The 16,295-nt window shown below is 39.1% G+C and overlaps 1 protein-coding gene across 4 annotated transcripts in view; it reads right to left on the bottom strand.

The window, feature by feature from the left end:
- Positions 1-3,420: 3,420 nt before the first annotated feature.
- LOC119474626 (guanine nucleotide-binding protein G(s) subunit alpha-like) overlaps positions 3,421-16,295 on the bottom strand; it is a 36,817-nt gene continuing 23,942 nt past the window's right edge. For all 4 annotated transcript variants that reach the window (XM_037746791.1, XM_037746873.1, XM_037746947.1 and 1 more), the window contains 7 exons: positions 11,202-11,256; positions 9,225-9,298; positions 8,826-8,884; positions 8,491-8,611; positions 7,528-7,658; positions 7,093-7,160; positions 3,421-5,910 (listed from right to left, as the gene is read on the bottom strand). In XM_037746791.1, coding sequence (XP_037602719.1) covers positions 5,764-5,910; positions 7,093-7,160; positions 7,528-7,658; positions 8,491-8,611; positions 8,826-8,884; positions 9,225-9,298; positions 11,202-11,256 — 655 coding nt within the window. In that variant the 3' untranslated portion in view covers positions 3,421-5,763. The remainder of the gene's footprint in view (positions 5,911-7,092; positions 7,161-7,527; positions 7,659-8,490; positions 8,612-8,825; positions 8,885-9,224; positions 9,299-11,201; positions 11,257-16,295) is intronic.

The raw sequence follows: 16,295 nt of genomic DNA, 5'->3' as shown, positions 1-16,295 counted from the left end.
GGTGAAACTAGGCCACGCTGATCAAATATGAATCAATATTATGTTACGTTAATGCCTATTTCTCTCCTCATATGTTTTCAGAATCATCTTGTAGTGCACGGTTTAGCTGTAAAATTCGAAAGTTTGTGACGCCGCCGCCATTGTGAAATCTGTTGAAGGAATGCCAAGTACCGGTAACATGACCAGAGCACAGCCAATAGGAACGCTCTCTCTCTGAAATGACCTGTGATTGGTCAAAGTAGATTTTCTAAAGCCTGAAAACAGAGCCATGAGGAGGTGCAGAAGTGTAGTTTTCTCTCAGAACACTTGAATTACAATATGCTGAAAGGTTATTATGGAAGTTTTGCCCAATGATGCCAAAAACATTCTGCCTACTGCAGGTTTAAATGTGAGTTCAAAGAAAATGTTGCTGTCCTATAGAAAAGGCTTTGTATAGTATAGAAATTCAGTTGCCTTATACTGGAACAGGACAATTGACAATAATGTGTAAATCTACATCAAATCGCAAGTTAAAAATCTGCTGCTGCAGTCCTCTCTATGGATCAAAACTTGCAGGCATGGTGCTGTTGTGGCCATACCCCAACAATTGCAAAGTCTTGCATTTGACAGGCATGTAAAACACCTGCTTTGACATTACTGATTAGGTTGTAGCCAATGTACACTATACAGCGAAAAGTATGTTGACGTCCCAGTTCACACTTTTGGGCTGTTTTTCATGGCGTGTACGAAGCCCCTTTAGTTCCCATTAAATGAAATCTCAACGCCACCACACACAATGGTATTTTAGACAAAAGTGTGGATTTGTTTGGAACAGTTTGGGGATTACCCATTCTTGTTTCAAAAAGGCAATGCCCCTGTGAGGTTCATATACAAATGGTTTTCCCAGTTTGGTGTGGAAGAACCTGCCTTCACAGAGCCCTGACCTCGACTCCATCCAACACCTCTGGGATGAATAAGGAAGCCGACCAGGCTTTATCGCCTAACAGCAGTGGTGGCCGACCTCAATGGGAGCAAATTCCTGCAGCCAGGCTCCAAAATGTGCATGTTAATGCCCATGGTTTTGGAAATGAGATGTTCAACAATCACATATAGTTGTAATGTTCAGGTGTCCCACATACCTTTGGACATATTTGAAAGTTTAAATCAACAGAAACAGATGCTCAGTTTTCTACTCTGTGTCATTTACCCTTTAACATCTCTTAAATGGCTGAAAGTGACTACCCATTACTCCCACACACAGTGGGTAGAGTAATACTATGCAAATTAACTAGTTGCAACAGGTCTCTTTTCAGCTGCAGCCGATTGTTAAACCTCCCTGCACCTTATGTGAATAGGTCTTACCTGAGCTTTAGCTTCCACTTTCATTACGGACTTCTCCATTCTTCACATAAGACAAGAGTAACATTAAACCACTGTGAAACAATAGTTGCCATTATTTGCGAGGCGTGGCCGTCAGTAACTCTGGAAGTGTCAATGGGTTTCTTGTTACTGGACGAATTACCAGCCTCACCTCATAATCCTGTTGCTCCAACAAGGAAACAGATTGAGTATCAGCAAGGTTTCCACCAACGTGAGACGAGCATGTGACACGCTTTGTTTCCTCTTGAACCTCCACGATTAAGATGCATCTTTTCTGTGTGCTGCAAATATATTCTAGTTTAATTTCTTACATTTGAATCTTCCGAGCGATCTTCTCAAGTGTTACATTTCTTCATCCAGGAGCTTGTCAGCCAATCTTAACACCATCGTATTGTTTGAATGGCTTTTGAATGATATATCACATAATGTTACCCCATTTGCAATAAACAGTGTGCTATAAACAATAAGTTGTGCATGTACAGGCCTGGCTGTAATAAAACTTGTTTCCTAGATATCTTAAACACACCAGCTAAATGAGCAATAAGACTGAACTAATTGTAGATTTAACTGCATCTAAAAACTGATATTTATGTACCTGTGTGTCTCTCAAGAGTTGTTTTTACTCAGTGCAACAGGTCGATTTCAGAACATCTAATTTAAGTATTTGTACAGATGTTCAGGAAAAAATATACACATGGAAAACCAACAAATACTGAAAACACTTAATGTTAAAATAGAAAAGAAAAAAAAAGCGATTTCTTCTTTTTGGGCTAAAATGAAACCCTGTTATTGCTGCAGCCTGTGCTGCATTAAGGAAAACACAGATTAGGAGGTGTTGACATAAAAATAAACAGTGAATGAAATCGCTTCTCTCACATTATCACTGCTGCAGATCTTGAAATATTAAGCCAGAGAAGTAAACGTGGACTCAGAAGTCAAATAATTATATATTGAATATTACTTCAACAAAATGTTCCAGGAAGGCCAGTCTCTTTGTTTTGGGATATAGTGTGTTGTATATAAAGCTGGTACACAACCTCATGTATCCTTTACAAAGTGGCAACGGCTGAAAACCTACTTTTCTTTAATTTAATTGTTTGATTATGTCCCATTTCCTTGGCTGGTGTTCTTAGTGTATCAAGACCTACAGTATACTGATACTCAGTGTTGTCTTTCAAAGTATAGTGAATAATAAGTGTTTACGAGACTTGAGAAATAAGGCCCTGATGTCATCTGCATAGCAAGGCCATAGTGGAGAGAGCATATTTGTATCTCGGAAAAATAAATGATCAATAAAGTTTTCAGTTTAGGGAACAGCAGAATTTCAGCTCCAATAAAATACACCCCTTGCGTTGAGATAAGTGAGTTGTGCAGGATGTGACTTTTGCAAAAGTGTCAAGGTAAAAAACGTGATATTCCTCAAGACCGATGGGTGTCTGAGACACAGATTACTTTACGTTGCCAGTTTATGAGGCACACCTAGCTAAAACTAATGCTGTCTAATACAACAGGGCGCCAATAAATCTTACTTTCATTAATAGTATAATGTTGTTGAAACTGTTCAGAGAGGTGTTGATTCAAACTTATTGTCATTTTGGAGACTGCAGTGTGTGGTGCCGTTGATCCTCTTTTTAACATATTTTTTATCAGAAGGCTTCTTTATCACCTTATTTAATTTGTTTGCATGTGTGACATGCAGGTTAGGTTACGTTGTTTATGTATGAATATATCTACTTTTCCCACATTGTATTTGTATGTGTATTTTGTCTTTTTTTCCACCTTGTAAAACAATTTGTATATATTTGCTATAATAATAAACTTTATTATTATCGACTGCATGTTTTACTGAGAGGCGTGTCTAATATTTAGTCTACCCTCACTGATGGAGTAGGCAAAATATAAGAAAGACCTCTCCCAGAACCTTAAGGGAGGATTTACTGCAGGACTGTTGCTTAAAGACAGGCATACCTAATAAACTGGCAGCACTGGAGTGCATGATGTGATGTAGTTGTAGAGAGCATCTAATATACTCAGCCTAAGAATGAACCAAACACTAATACAACCGTTTCTTCTTGTTTAAGCAAAAAGAATTTGGTTTATGTAGAAACAAGCAATGTTTTGCAACTGGATTCCCCTCTCCTTCAAAAGAGTTAAAGCTAAAATGAAAATAAAAAAAACAAATGAATACCCATCCCGTTGCACCCAGAATCACCACCTTCCGAAAAACGTATGCAGATGTTACTGACAGAAAGCAAAAGGAAACCTGGAGGGGGGGGGGACAGCTCACAAGGGAGATAGATATAAGTGTACAGTACATATATATAAAATATAAAATCTGAAATATATTTTATATATATTAAATTGTGTTAGGGTTCAGTCTCTTTTACTACACAGCATTAAGGTGGTGTGTCTGATTATCTTTTTTTTTTCTTCTTTTTTTGTTTTTCAAATCCTATTATATAAACCAGAGGAGAGTCAAAGCAAAACAAACGAATCAACGAACAAACAAATGTGGGGAGAAAAAAAAAAACCTAAGCAGAAAGACGTACTTAAAGCCACAGACGAAAGGCCTCCGCCCCGATCCGATGCCCCTCCCCCCGGCCTCCAGCGGAGGGGCGAGCCAGCACGGACTAGGTGGGGCAGACCCGTCCAGCTGTACAGCGCAGTGAAACATAACTTACATATTAGCTCATTTTTACACGTACAGTCGTGATCAAGGCACAGGGATCTTCTACAAGTTATTTTTTTTTCTTCAATAAAGTTGTACAAAATAATACATTTTACAGTCTGTACAAGAATAATAGTCCAGCAGTAAAATAAAGACAGACGTACTTAAAGCCGGGAGGGACGGGAAGTGGGACGGGGAGAGGTGAGAGAATAAGACGAAAGGTGAGGGGGGAGGACATCGTGTGGAAGAGGAGAGGGGGGGGGCTAATGAGGGCTGGAGAGTGTGTGTGTGCGTGTTAGTGTGTGTGTGTGTGTGTGTGTGTGTGTGTGTGTGTGTTCCAGGTAAAGATGTTGCATCCAGTCTTGATAAGTCATTTTCTTCATGCTTTCCTTTTTGTGTTAGGGTTTTTTCCTTATTAAATATTTTCCATATGTTGAGTAGTTGTCAAATAGCAGCAGGGGCAGGGGGGGCGAGGATGTGTGTGTGTTTGTGTGTTTTTGTGTGTGTTTGTGTGTGTGTGTGTGTGTGTGTGTGTGTGGTGTGCGTGCGTGCGTGTGTGTGTGTGTGTGTGGATAGGGGGGGTTTAAATGGTGCACAAGGGCAGATCACACACAGTGTACACCGACACACAACATGGGGTAAAAACTAACAAAAACTTAAAAGTTGATTTGTGTTATTACAGGAATATATAATATTTATATACATATACATATATATATGCACATATATATATATATATACACACATATATATATATATATATATATATATACATATACATATACATATACATATATATATACATATTTATATACACACATATATAAATATCTATATATATATAGCTTGGATTTTTTGCACTGCATGAAGTTCACTGGTATGCACGAATTTATGCATTGTATGGTATTTTTTTCTTCCTGTTTTTTTTTGTTGTTTTCTGCCATCCCTCCTTGACTGGTTTCTTGAAGAGCGGGTCATGTGAGCCGCGTCGTCTTGTGATCGAGTCACGCTCATGTCCACGGGCAGCCGTTAGTCAATTAGTCCGTCTGTTCGGGGCGACAAAAAGGCTCACAGCCCTCCTCTGTATCAGTTCGCCACCCTCCGTGTCCATTGTTCTCTTCTTCTCCTCCTCCGCCGCCGTCGTCTTCGGCACGCAGAGAATAAACTCCTCTCCCTCAGAATGCATTATTTAATTCAGCCTCTGCCAACTGTTAAAAGCAAGAGGACTTGGTTTTAAAAGGGTCTGTGTGTGTGTGTGTGTGTGTGTGTGTGTGTGTGTGCGATATGAGACATTAAAACCTATCTGAGGGCTCTGAATGTCTTTTGCTGTAGTGTGTGTACCTGCAAAGTGTGTGTGTGTGTGTGTTGATATATCTGAGAGAGAGACAGAGAGCTAAAAGGAGGGATAGCCTGCACTGAGGGATTCCAGTCTTGACCCTCTTTCCTGGGTCAGAGTGTAGCTGAGTACAGCAGTCAGTCCCGGCTAATGGCTGATGAAAATGTTAACTGTGTTTCCTTTAAAAAAAAAAAAAAAACAGACTTTCCACTGTTCTGATTTTCTGAAGTCGTGTTACCGGGAGAAGTATCATGATGGAGGGGAGGGCTCGGCTGTTTGGTGAAGTTGGTGGAAGTGGAGGGGGGAGGAGGTGATTGGCTAACTGGTCGTGGTGGAGTGGAGTGGAGTTGGGGGGGGGTAGATAGGTAGATAGATAAGTAGGCCGGAACGCTGCTGCCCATCACAAGAGCTCATACTGCCGTAGGTGCATCCTCTGTATGATGTCGCGACAGTCATTGAAGACGCGCCGGATGTTTTCCGTGTCGACCGCGCAGGTGAAGTGGGGGTAACAGTAATGCCGTCCGTCCCCGCTGGCTGTGCTGATCCTCTGAAGAAAAAAAAGACACAAAAGCACAAACAAGTTAGTGTCGGAGATTCTTTGTTCTGGTGTGCCTCCACAGCCCTGACAGATGAACTCAAGAACCCCCCCCTTCATCGACACCACCGGTCATGTTCCTAATACAGTAGGTTCTTTTGATTGGATTTAAAGGGCGGGTCCATCTGCGCTGGGTTCCCTTTTTTTCAAATGGAAAAGTCCACTCAGCTTTGCAAAAATCAGTGACGTAGGTTACCAAAGTAAGCTAATTGAAGCTAATCAATAAGGTTATGAATCATGTGAACGCTAGCACTAGCTAAGTCAAAGTCAGCTGTTTTACGTTTTGAAATAACTGAAAGGGTTAGTTTTTGAAGTGGGGTTGTATGTATACTCCCGCGTTCTGCGAGGTAAAATTTCTGCTTTTGTGAATGTTGTCTAATGGCTTTGAAGAGAGCGATATAACGGCTTCAGTTCCCCGTCAGAAATAATAATTCAACCACTTATCCATTAATTTTAGTTACCTATTTCCACCATACTTTTAAAACATTTTATCCAACATGTATCCATTAACTTTCACACCATTTAATGAATACTTATAGTGAACTATTTCAACTGTTAATCCAGGGTTTATCCAGTACCTTGGTTGAACCTTCCACTGAAACTTGTATGCAAATATCCTCTATGCAAAGTAACTGAGACAGTAACATGAGATTTCTGTTTTGATTTTGGTGACATTTTGGTGCTGAGCTGCTGCTGTCTGCTAGTGTGGTTTATGCGTGGCACGTCCAAGAAGAACATTTTGCCAATTGCACAGTTTGGATGAAACTGTGATGTCTTTTACTTTGGACTTTCTGTTAACTAAAGTGTGATCTTCACTTACTTTGTCAACTCTGGATGAGTTGGATGATGTTTCTTTTGTTGGTGAAAACCATCCAACTCATCTTAACTGATGTTATAACAAATTAAAAGGAGGAAATACTTTTCAGAAAAAGTCAAACAGAGGAATGAAATGGAGTGGAGTGAAACCACATCCATGAAAATCAGCCATTTAACAGCCCAACGAGGATGAGACGAATAAAACTGACAACAGCAAATTGTCAGATGAACCAAACAGGTAAAATTATAAAGAAAATATGAAACCTACATCATCAAAATGATCTGATTCAAACAGGTAAAACATGAGCTTTTACATACCAGAAACTCATCCCGAATGAAGTACTTTGCCCTTGTGACGCGGGGATCCTCACCTGGCTCTGGTATTGCTGTTAGAGAAGAAGAAATCTAGTCACAATAAAGTCATTTTTGCACCGTGCCATTAAACACATCGTTCCTCCTGCTGAACAGGAGCTACAACTGGTAAAGCTGGCAAGGATGATGATTACTTAATAAAACACTGTGACCAACATTATTTGTTAGGCAGTTAGCTGATGTAATAATGTAAACTTATTGGTTAAGATATCGCTAAATGTAGTTTAATCCTCCAAATATTTTTAACTAGATTGATGTATTCAGACTCAGCGTGGCTCACCATCCACACTAAACCATTTGAATGTGTCGGTTACAATCACAGAAAAACGGATATGTGTGTTATGTACTGGACACCCACAGATATCAGTGTCGACCTCTTACCATCATCAGGTGTAGTGTAGCGTGCAAACTCCGGGAAATACTCCTCAATTTTAGATTTCCCTGCCAAAACCTTCTCAGCGAGCAGGTCCTGCTTGTTCAGGAAGAGGATTACCGAAATGGTCCGTAGCCACCTGTGGAGGGAAATGGAGAACGAGTTCAGTGCCAGATTTCTTTGGACTTTCGTTTAGGAACCCAAATACGCTACTGTTGCTGGAAAGTCACAGCTTTTCAAGTGGCATTATGTTTTAATAGGCTTTGGCTGTAGAACAAGGTAATAATTTACTCTCTGGAGTTGTGGGCTAAAAAGGTCTTAGAGCGCCATAAACAGTCCATATGCTGGGGTCGTGCCAACAGTCATCTACTGTAGTTAATACACTGACTATGGATAAGCACCTCATACAACCCCACTTCAAAACACCCGAACTATCCCTTTAAGGTACACACTTAAACTGAACAGAAATGTCTTAATCTGTGACCAAAGAATTAGACTTTTGGAGTCTATCTTAACAGAGGAAAATGAACAGCCATAAAAAAAAGAGTGGCGCGTGTGGCTTCATTCTCAAAACAAGAAGGCATTAAATATTTCTTTTACTATGTTACAAAAAACAATATAAAATTAAAAATGGGTTAAAAAGAAGAATAGTGAAAAAGATGGTATTAAAAAAAAGGTATAAAAAGGCATGGTGTGGCCCCAAACACACGTCCAATGACACCTCTACCATCAATAGGAAGGACATGATTTGCTGCACAAACTGTATAACTTTACTTCTGTACAATCTGACAGATAAATACTGTACCATTATTACATTAACTATGGCAGTGTGTATGGGGACTTCAGCTGTGCTCATCACATGCTGTGTGAGTATGCCACACACTTGTCTTTAGATTGACATCAGAAAATTCCACAGCATCAAAAACCAAGCTAGCGGTAATTCTGTCTTCATCACTACATTAGTTTCTCACCTGTTGTTCCAGATGTTCTTGAAAAGGTTGAGGGCTTCCTGTAGTCTGTTGGTCTGATTGTCTTCTCTGATCACCATGTTGTAGCTGCTACTCGCCACCACAAAGATGATGGCTGTCACGTCTGTGTCACACACACCAAAACACCACAGGCTACGATTAACACACACCGAAGAGTAAAACTGCCAAACACTCTTGATTAGCTTTAGGTTTAAATACACATAGACATGCATCTGGCAAAACTAGAAAATAAATGGACACTGCTTGTCACTGTTTTTCGGTAATTCATAAATAGTTTCATCACTACAATAAAGCAGATTAAGCTACAAACTTCGTACCGTTAAAACACTGGATCCATTTCCGACGTTCATCCCTCTGACCTCCAACATCGAACATGCTGTGAGACAGAGGAAGTTAAAAGTTTAATTTGCATTGTACAGAAAGTACTTCAAATACGAAACACAAAAAAATCACGTGACAACGACGTATAATGAAGCAATACAAGACCCTCTCAATCAAATAAAAACATTTCAGGAAAAAATCATGAATTCATGAGGTTTATTATTTCATATCAATAAAAATATTTTATTGTAATTTTAAACAATTTACTCTTTCGATGTTCTGCTAGCAGAGAATGTGGTTCTTCTTTATAATCTGTGGATACACTTCAACTACTTGTTTTTCGACTGTTACTTTCTTACCCGACACCGCGATAAATAAACTTTGTGGTAACTCACTGGAAATTGACTTTGTCTATTTGAAATCGTGTCTCGAAGATCCCAGACGTCAGCACTCTGCATCTCAACAGGTCCTGAAACACAGAGACACAACAGGATGGAGTTAGATATAGAAAGGGATACAGACATAGGATGTAGGATGTACTGTAGAAGAGAGGTGTCAGGAAGACAGACATAAGAGGAGGATAACAAGGTGTTAAAGACGGGGTTATTAACAGGAGAAGAGGAGGAATATGGAGGAAATAAGCTCATGGACAACAAGTACTGTTATGATTTACAGATGAAATAAACTATTCAGCTCATCTATAAACATAGCATACTTTAAACTTCCTCTTAATTCAGGTCATAGTTAATAATTAATAAAGATAGCTGCTTTATGTTGAATATTACAATTTATTACAGAGCCACAAATATTTTCATTATTGTTTAATCTGTCAATAATTATTTTCGATTGATTGATTTATTGTTTACTATATTAGATGTCAGATAACAGTGAAAAATGTCCTGCTTTTGTACCACCAACAGTCGAAAAGTCAAAGATAGAACAGAGAGAAGAAGCAAATCCTCACATTTGAGAAGCTGGACACATAAACTGTGTCTGAAATCACACCCTATTTATTATATAGTGCACTATATTTACCCTCCGCCAGTTTATCTTACTGTGAACTCTGAGTATGTGGGCTATATAGGGCTCTCAAAAACTCAAGGATGGAACGACGGCATCGACACCGTTTCCTGCTTACAATCCCAATGCCTCACATTTTCTAGATGTAGAAAGTTACAGTTGTGTGAAGAAATCAATAATTTGACACAAAAACAGTCCTCCACAGTCCGACATCAGAACAGCGCCCATAGCAACGGTCTGTTATACATAGCAACAGTCTGTTATAAAGAAATAGTAGACCGCAGAACGCCGTGATTAACCAATCAGAATAAAGTATTCAACAATGCAGTGTAATAAATCGATTTAATTATCAAGGATCCAATATCATCGATGCAAAGTGGAAACATCGATATATCTCATCATCTTTAAGACACGCCCTTATTTTGAAATTCTTAACTGATAAAAAAACATTAGCACTTAAACATGAGAAATGTGGCACTTTATAGTGAACAGGAGATCTATTTTTATTCTTTTTATTAAAAAGAATAGATTGTTTTTCATTTAAATATCTGGAAGAGCTCAGTAATAAAATTGTCGAATCATATTTTAGTTGTTTTTTTGTGAGTTTATATGAATGTAACTGATTGTGTTAAATGGGCATTTGATATCGTCTCATATTGATTCAGGCCTCTGAATTGAATCGGATCGAAATTGTATCGTGGCAGACTTAGTGATATTAGCAAATATTGGATCATTGTCCAAAGAAATCTATATAATATCGTCTACTACTGAGTGTTTGTGATATAGGAAGTAGTGAATGAGTGAATGAGGGAGTGATTTCGGACATTGTCAGATTACTGATGACTGTCCCAATAAGCCATGACAGTGTGACAGTGAACGATCATTCGCAGTACTTGGACCATGAAACTGAAGCAGCTAAACGGTGTCTAGAAGGTAACATGCAAATTGCAAAACTTTCGCGAGTTGGTTATGATTAGGCATCACTTTGAATGGTTAAGGTCAGGATAGGTCGTTGGGCAGTGAGTCTTGCAAAAGTTTTTTGCATGTTTTCGCAATTTGGGGGTTACCTTATAGACACAACCCAGCCAAACAGAGTTCAGCCATCATTAATCGTATTATCTACACCTGTGCTCTTCAAGCTGTGATATGTCAAAAAGGCCTGTGTTTGGCATTTTTTCTTGATAAACGAATTACACAATTAATCAATTCAAAAAAATTGTTCACATGTAATTTTCTGTCTATCAACTAAACAATGAATTGACTTGTTGTTTTAGCGCTACAGAGCACAGACGCAGGCAGAGAGTGCTTCAATATAACACTGCAAGAGAGTGTTTGTGTGTTGAACATCTCACCTGATCAGTGGGTGTGTAGTCATTCTGCCTGACCACATCAATCCTGTCTAAGAAGCTGCGAAAAGAACAGAAAAAACACAAGCGGTTAGATCTTAGCTGCTGTGCTACACAGGCACATAATAACAATATAATAATACAATAAAATGATAAATACACAATAACACATGTCAACATTTCCACTGGCTGAATGCAACTTTGAAATACATTTACCAGCAGTGAATGCAACCACACTGGACACTTTTTTAAATCCTACCATACTGTCTAAGTTATTACACTGTGTTATTGCACATGGTGAGAACAGTATGGCCTCCCAACACACACACACACCGGTAAATCCAAGTACATTAGTGGGAGCAGGAGAAAGATGGAGGCCGGCAGTCCCTGAGCGGCCACCAGGGGGCGTGTGTTTTAATTCACAGTGAGATCAGAAGCAGCCAGTCTGAGTCACCAGCAGCCGTTTGCTCTGTCAGACCAGAGAGAAGCCTCGTCAATGGAGCTGCTGTAGTAGTACTTGCACAGGAGGAGAGGTGTGTGTGTGTGTGTGTGTGTGTGTGTGCGTGGGCGGGAATGCAGCAGGCCTACGGTGAGATCAGATTTGCAGAGAGCGCCTACCCAAATGAATGTTAATTGTTCCGATGAACTGGCCTACATAACTGCTGCTTTTCAAGGTGTGTGTGATGCTTTCATGATGACTGTATCAGGGTCACCTGCTGGAGGAGTTCTGCTGCAACAAGTCGGGACTCAAAACGAGGCTAAAGAAAGACACTTTGACATCAGCATCTGTCAGCATTTCTCTCACGTATATCCCCTTGCTGCTGGATGATGTTATATGACTTATACAAAATGTACTGTCTGCTGTCCTGACAGTACTTTCAGATGTACAGAACAGACATTATGTAGGAAGAAGAAGAAGAAGAAGAACAGGAGTTGCTCCGTTCCTCCAGTGGAAAGAGGAGTGGGCTGAACTCGGGCTACACTGAGAGGAATTTTTGGTGATTATCTCTAAGCTAAAGCGGCGACTATCATAAGTGTCCCACAAGCCTGCATCGATCAGACACGACTACTGCGGGTTTTCCCACAACAATTCCTCTGAAGGGTGAAACAACAACAAGTCAGCAGCAACGAAGGCTACAGAAGCACTTACAGTATAAAGCATGTTTTGTATAGGTCTTACCATACTATTCACTACATTTAAGTCACTATCATTAATTGTTTCATCTTAAACATTTACAGAGAAAGCTCCTGCAAAAAGATCCTGGATTCAGTTTGGTCATGTGTTATCACAGATCCCTAACTTTTGCCATTAGAAGTAGGACTGTATATTGGCAAGAATTTGGCGATACGATAGGTATCATGATACAGGGGTTACATTCAATATATTGCGATATTACGATACTGTAAACAAGGAGATGTATCGCAAATTTTTAATTCTAATTTCATGAACACTATCATAGTATAGGCACACAGGAACACACCGCCATATGCATAAAGTCTGAGTAAAAACGTTTACTTTTTTATGCTATCAGAACAGTGCCGGGATCTGCATTTGCATTTAACACAGGGGGCACATACACTGAGAGGGCGCAAATGAACTAATGTATTGATGAAGTTAATCTTGAACTGTTTATTAAAAACCGATAGTGTTTTTGGGAATCGAGAATATGAAGCCCCAAAATACAATACTTTTTTTTTTTCTTAAACAACACATTTACAAAATACACCATTAAGACACAGAACGTTAAAAACATTAACAACAAACAAAAAGTGAAACAACAAACAAGTGTTATTGATATGTAATCTACCTGCCTGACTGCATTTTCAATTCCATCGTGATCAAAAGTCTCGGTAGACAGACTGGGAGGCCATGGTGGACTGGGCGATAAAACATGTTTGAGACGCATTTATTTATTTATTTGCTCTACCTATTTAACAATTCATTTTTCTGATTGGTTAATTTAAGAAACACTGAATAATATGGGTGTGATAAAATATCAAAAATATAGAGCATTGCGATATTAATTTTGTGATACTGTATCGACTCTCAAAAACACTGTCTTGATTTTTAAAAAATAGTTCACATGCAAAGATGAACTCAATCATTGCTTTATTTAATTTGCAAAGACATGCACCCTCTCAAAGTAGTGATGTTGCATGTTACAGGGACTGTGATAAATGCATATCCCGCTGTTTTGATTGTATAAAAAAAGTACTTTTTCATTAGAAATACAGACTACTAATGTCAGAAAAAAAAAGTCTGTTTTTATGAAATATAAATCCAAGCAGAGGCGCTAATTTGCACAGAAAAGGACACATATTTAATGAGTGAAGTGACTGTTTACATGGTCAACTAATAACTAAAGATGCGTCAGGGGCAGCGCTTACCAACTCTGCTCATTAATTTCCTGGAAAAAACCCTGTACGGTTGCTAACGTAGACAAACGTACTAATGTCCCACCCTGTTTGATTCCTGCACGGCTGTCTGTTTTGACTGATCGTCTGCCCGGCGTTCTTACAACTAGAAAGGCAATACGTTCGCTAGTAGCTGCCTCTCGGGGCAAAGGTATGCAACCCCCTCTGAGATAACTAGGAATGTGGCAAGCAAGGGTGAAATGTGACAGGAGGGCTGCAGGTAACACACTGAGAGGAACAGGGGGGCTGAGTCTGCGGAAGCTACACGGTATACTGGACGGACAAAGACACCGAGTCAGGAAGAAGAGAGCGTCGGTATGAAAGAGAAAACAGAAGAGGACAAACAGTTTAGGGAACAAAGAGACGCCCACGTGCATATCTCTGCACAAATGCACACTGACACAGATATTCATATAAAAACACACACGGAGGCAATTAAAGCAGCCGAGCAGTCTGGTACCGTCGGCTCTCTGCAGGGGCCGAGTGGCTCAGCTGTTCCCACACCACAGCGCCTCTGCTGTGCCAGCACACCCAGAGCCCTCAGTGGACAACTGTTCAGCCCGTTACTCTCCACCTCAGACCCTGCAGAGCGTCCTGTAACATCCCCACGCTGAGCTCCAGATCACATAAATAACCTGGATGTGACAGAATCTCAAAAGCTCTAATGATGACAGAGTTAACATGGCGGCCGTTGCCGACATCTGCCTAGGCCAAACTCGTGTTTATCCACAGCTCTGGTCTGAGGCGGCGACACGCCCAGCACAAACACACACACAGCTCAATTTTTAGCAGTTCTGCCTATTAATAGGAGAAGTGCCAATAATAACCGTGCCCAGTATAAGTTGAACTAAATAATAGTGGCTGCCCCAGTAACAGAGAGGTCTGCGGTGTTATGAATAACCTGTCAGGGTTATTCTGGGGTTGCAGACAGGCTGACTTAAACTCTGGATATACACACAGGACTCTTGTCTGGTGAGTGGAAATAACACAGTATTTACAAGAAAAGATAAAGTGTATTTTTAGCTTTTTAGTGTACTGTTCACTTTGGTTCTGTTGGTTTGTAGGTTCAACAACTGTGGGGGGTTTAATGTAGGACAAGCAAAAAATGAACACATTATTTATGTACTTAAATCTGTTTTATTTCAAATAATATTTTTTTTGTTTTATTGCTATATAAACATAAATAACCCTGGACACTTTTAATTTAATTTTAGTAAAATTTACAGCAAATACACCAGTTAAGACTTGAATAAAAAGAGATGTTTAAGAAAAACTTAATTAGAAATTTTGACTTTTTCTGACATTTCCAAAAATAAAGAGGCAAAAAAAAATTACTTTTGCAATTTTTCCTTTTTATTCATGTAAAATCTAAAGCTTCTTCCTGGAATAGACTGCTCTCAAAATATTTATAGTACTCCCACAAACAGCAATATGTTTAAACTATATCCCCTTCGGACACTCAAAATCTAAATTGCCAGTAAATATGACTTTTTTCTTCTGTGTCAAAAATTTCCCCGACAATCAACAATCAAACTGAGATGATCTTTCCATGCTGGAAGGACATGAGAAGCTCCAGCATCAACAGCAGCGTACAACAAAGCTGATAACCCTCCATCCTATAATGCGTGAATTCATCTTGTTAAAGAGGCAGTATTAGGACAAAGGATTACCCAGATTATGAACAAGTATACATCTTCAGCTCTACGCAGGATTAGGCCACTCTGAGCCGCACAACTGCGTTGACTCGTCTGGCCTTCACACACACACACACACAGATGGACTGGAAAATATGTTGAGCTATTGGCTTAATTTACTCGGATAAAAAACATCTTTATAAACAACTTTATAAAAGAGATAACACGACCAGGTTTCAGAGTTTCACATGATAATTTAATATTCTCTTCATGTGAAAATAACAAAAGTTTTTTGGCAATGTCTCTCATTTATTTAAAAACAGACTGCTTTTATCATTAAAGAAGAAATAAACTGTGATGACAAACCAAACAATATTAAGTTAAAATAGTGGTATGAGTCTTGACAGGGTTTAATATGATACAAACGCAGAACATCTGGAGACCTTTACCCTGAATCTGAGCAACTCGGTTGATCGGCTGTGTGACACACACACGGACACACACACACGAGCTGGCTGGCACAATTACGTCCCTAAAAAGTGCCTCTTTCCAAATCTGCCAAAATCCATTTACGTCTCCCAGATTTTCAAAAGTTCAACCAGCATTTTGTTTTCATATTCACATCACGTCCTGTTAAAAGAATGCTAAAATCATCTCAAACAAAGGCTTGTTCATTAACAAAGAAAACAAATTCAACAGAAAACATTCATATTTCTGTCTAACTGAGAACTGAGAAGTAAAAATTGGCTGAAAAAGCTCGGCATAAAAAGTGAAATTGTTTAATATTACATAAATTGAACTTAGGACCAGGTAGGAGGGTTAAAAAAAAATAGCAACAGAAAATATAGACCCTCCTTAGATATGTCTGTGATGAGTCACTATTAAATTAAAAATAGTTTACTACTAATGTTACTAATTTTTATGTAATATAGATACTTAATTAAAATGTCATAAATTTCACAAGTAACAAAATGTATATTAAAAAACTGAAACATGTAACAAAATGCCCCAAAAACGCAGCTTTTACTACATCTTTGTCAACAAGAAGTGC

Source organism: Sebastes umbrosus, chromosome 1, assembly GCF_015220745.1.
Source record: "Sebastes umbrosus isolate fSebUmb1 chromosome 1, fSebUmb1.pri, whole genome shotgun sequence".
In the NCBI taxonomy this organism is placed as follows: Eukaryota; Metazoa; Chordata; class Actinopteri; order Perciformes; family Sebastidae; genus Sebastes; species Sebastes umbrosus.
Note: the sequence above shows the minus strand (reverse complement) of the source record. Positions and strands in the feature narration are given on the sequence as shown.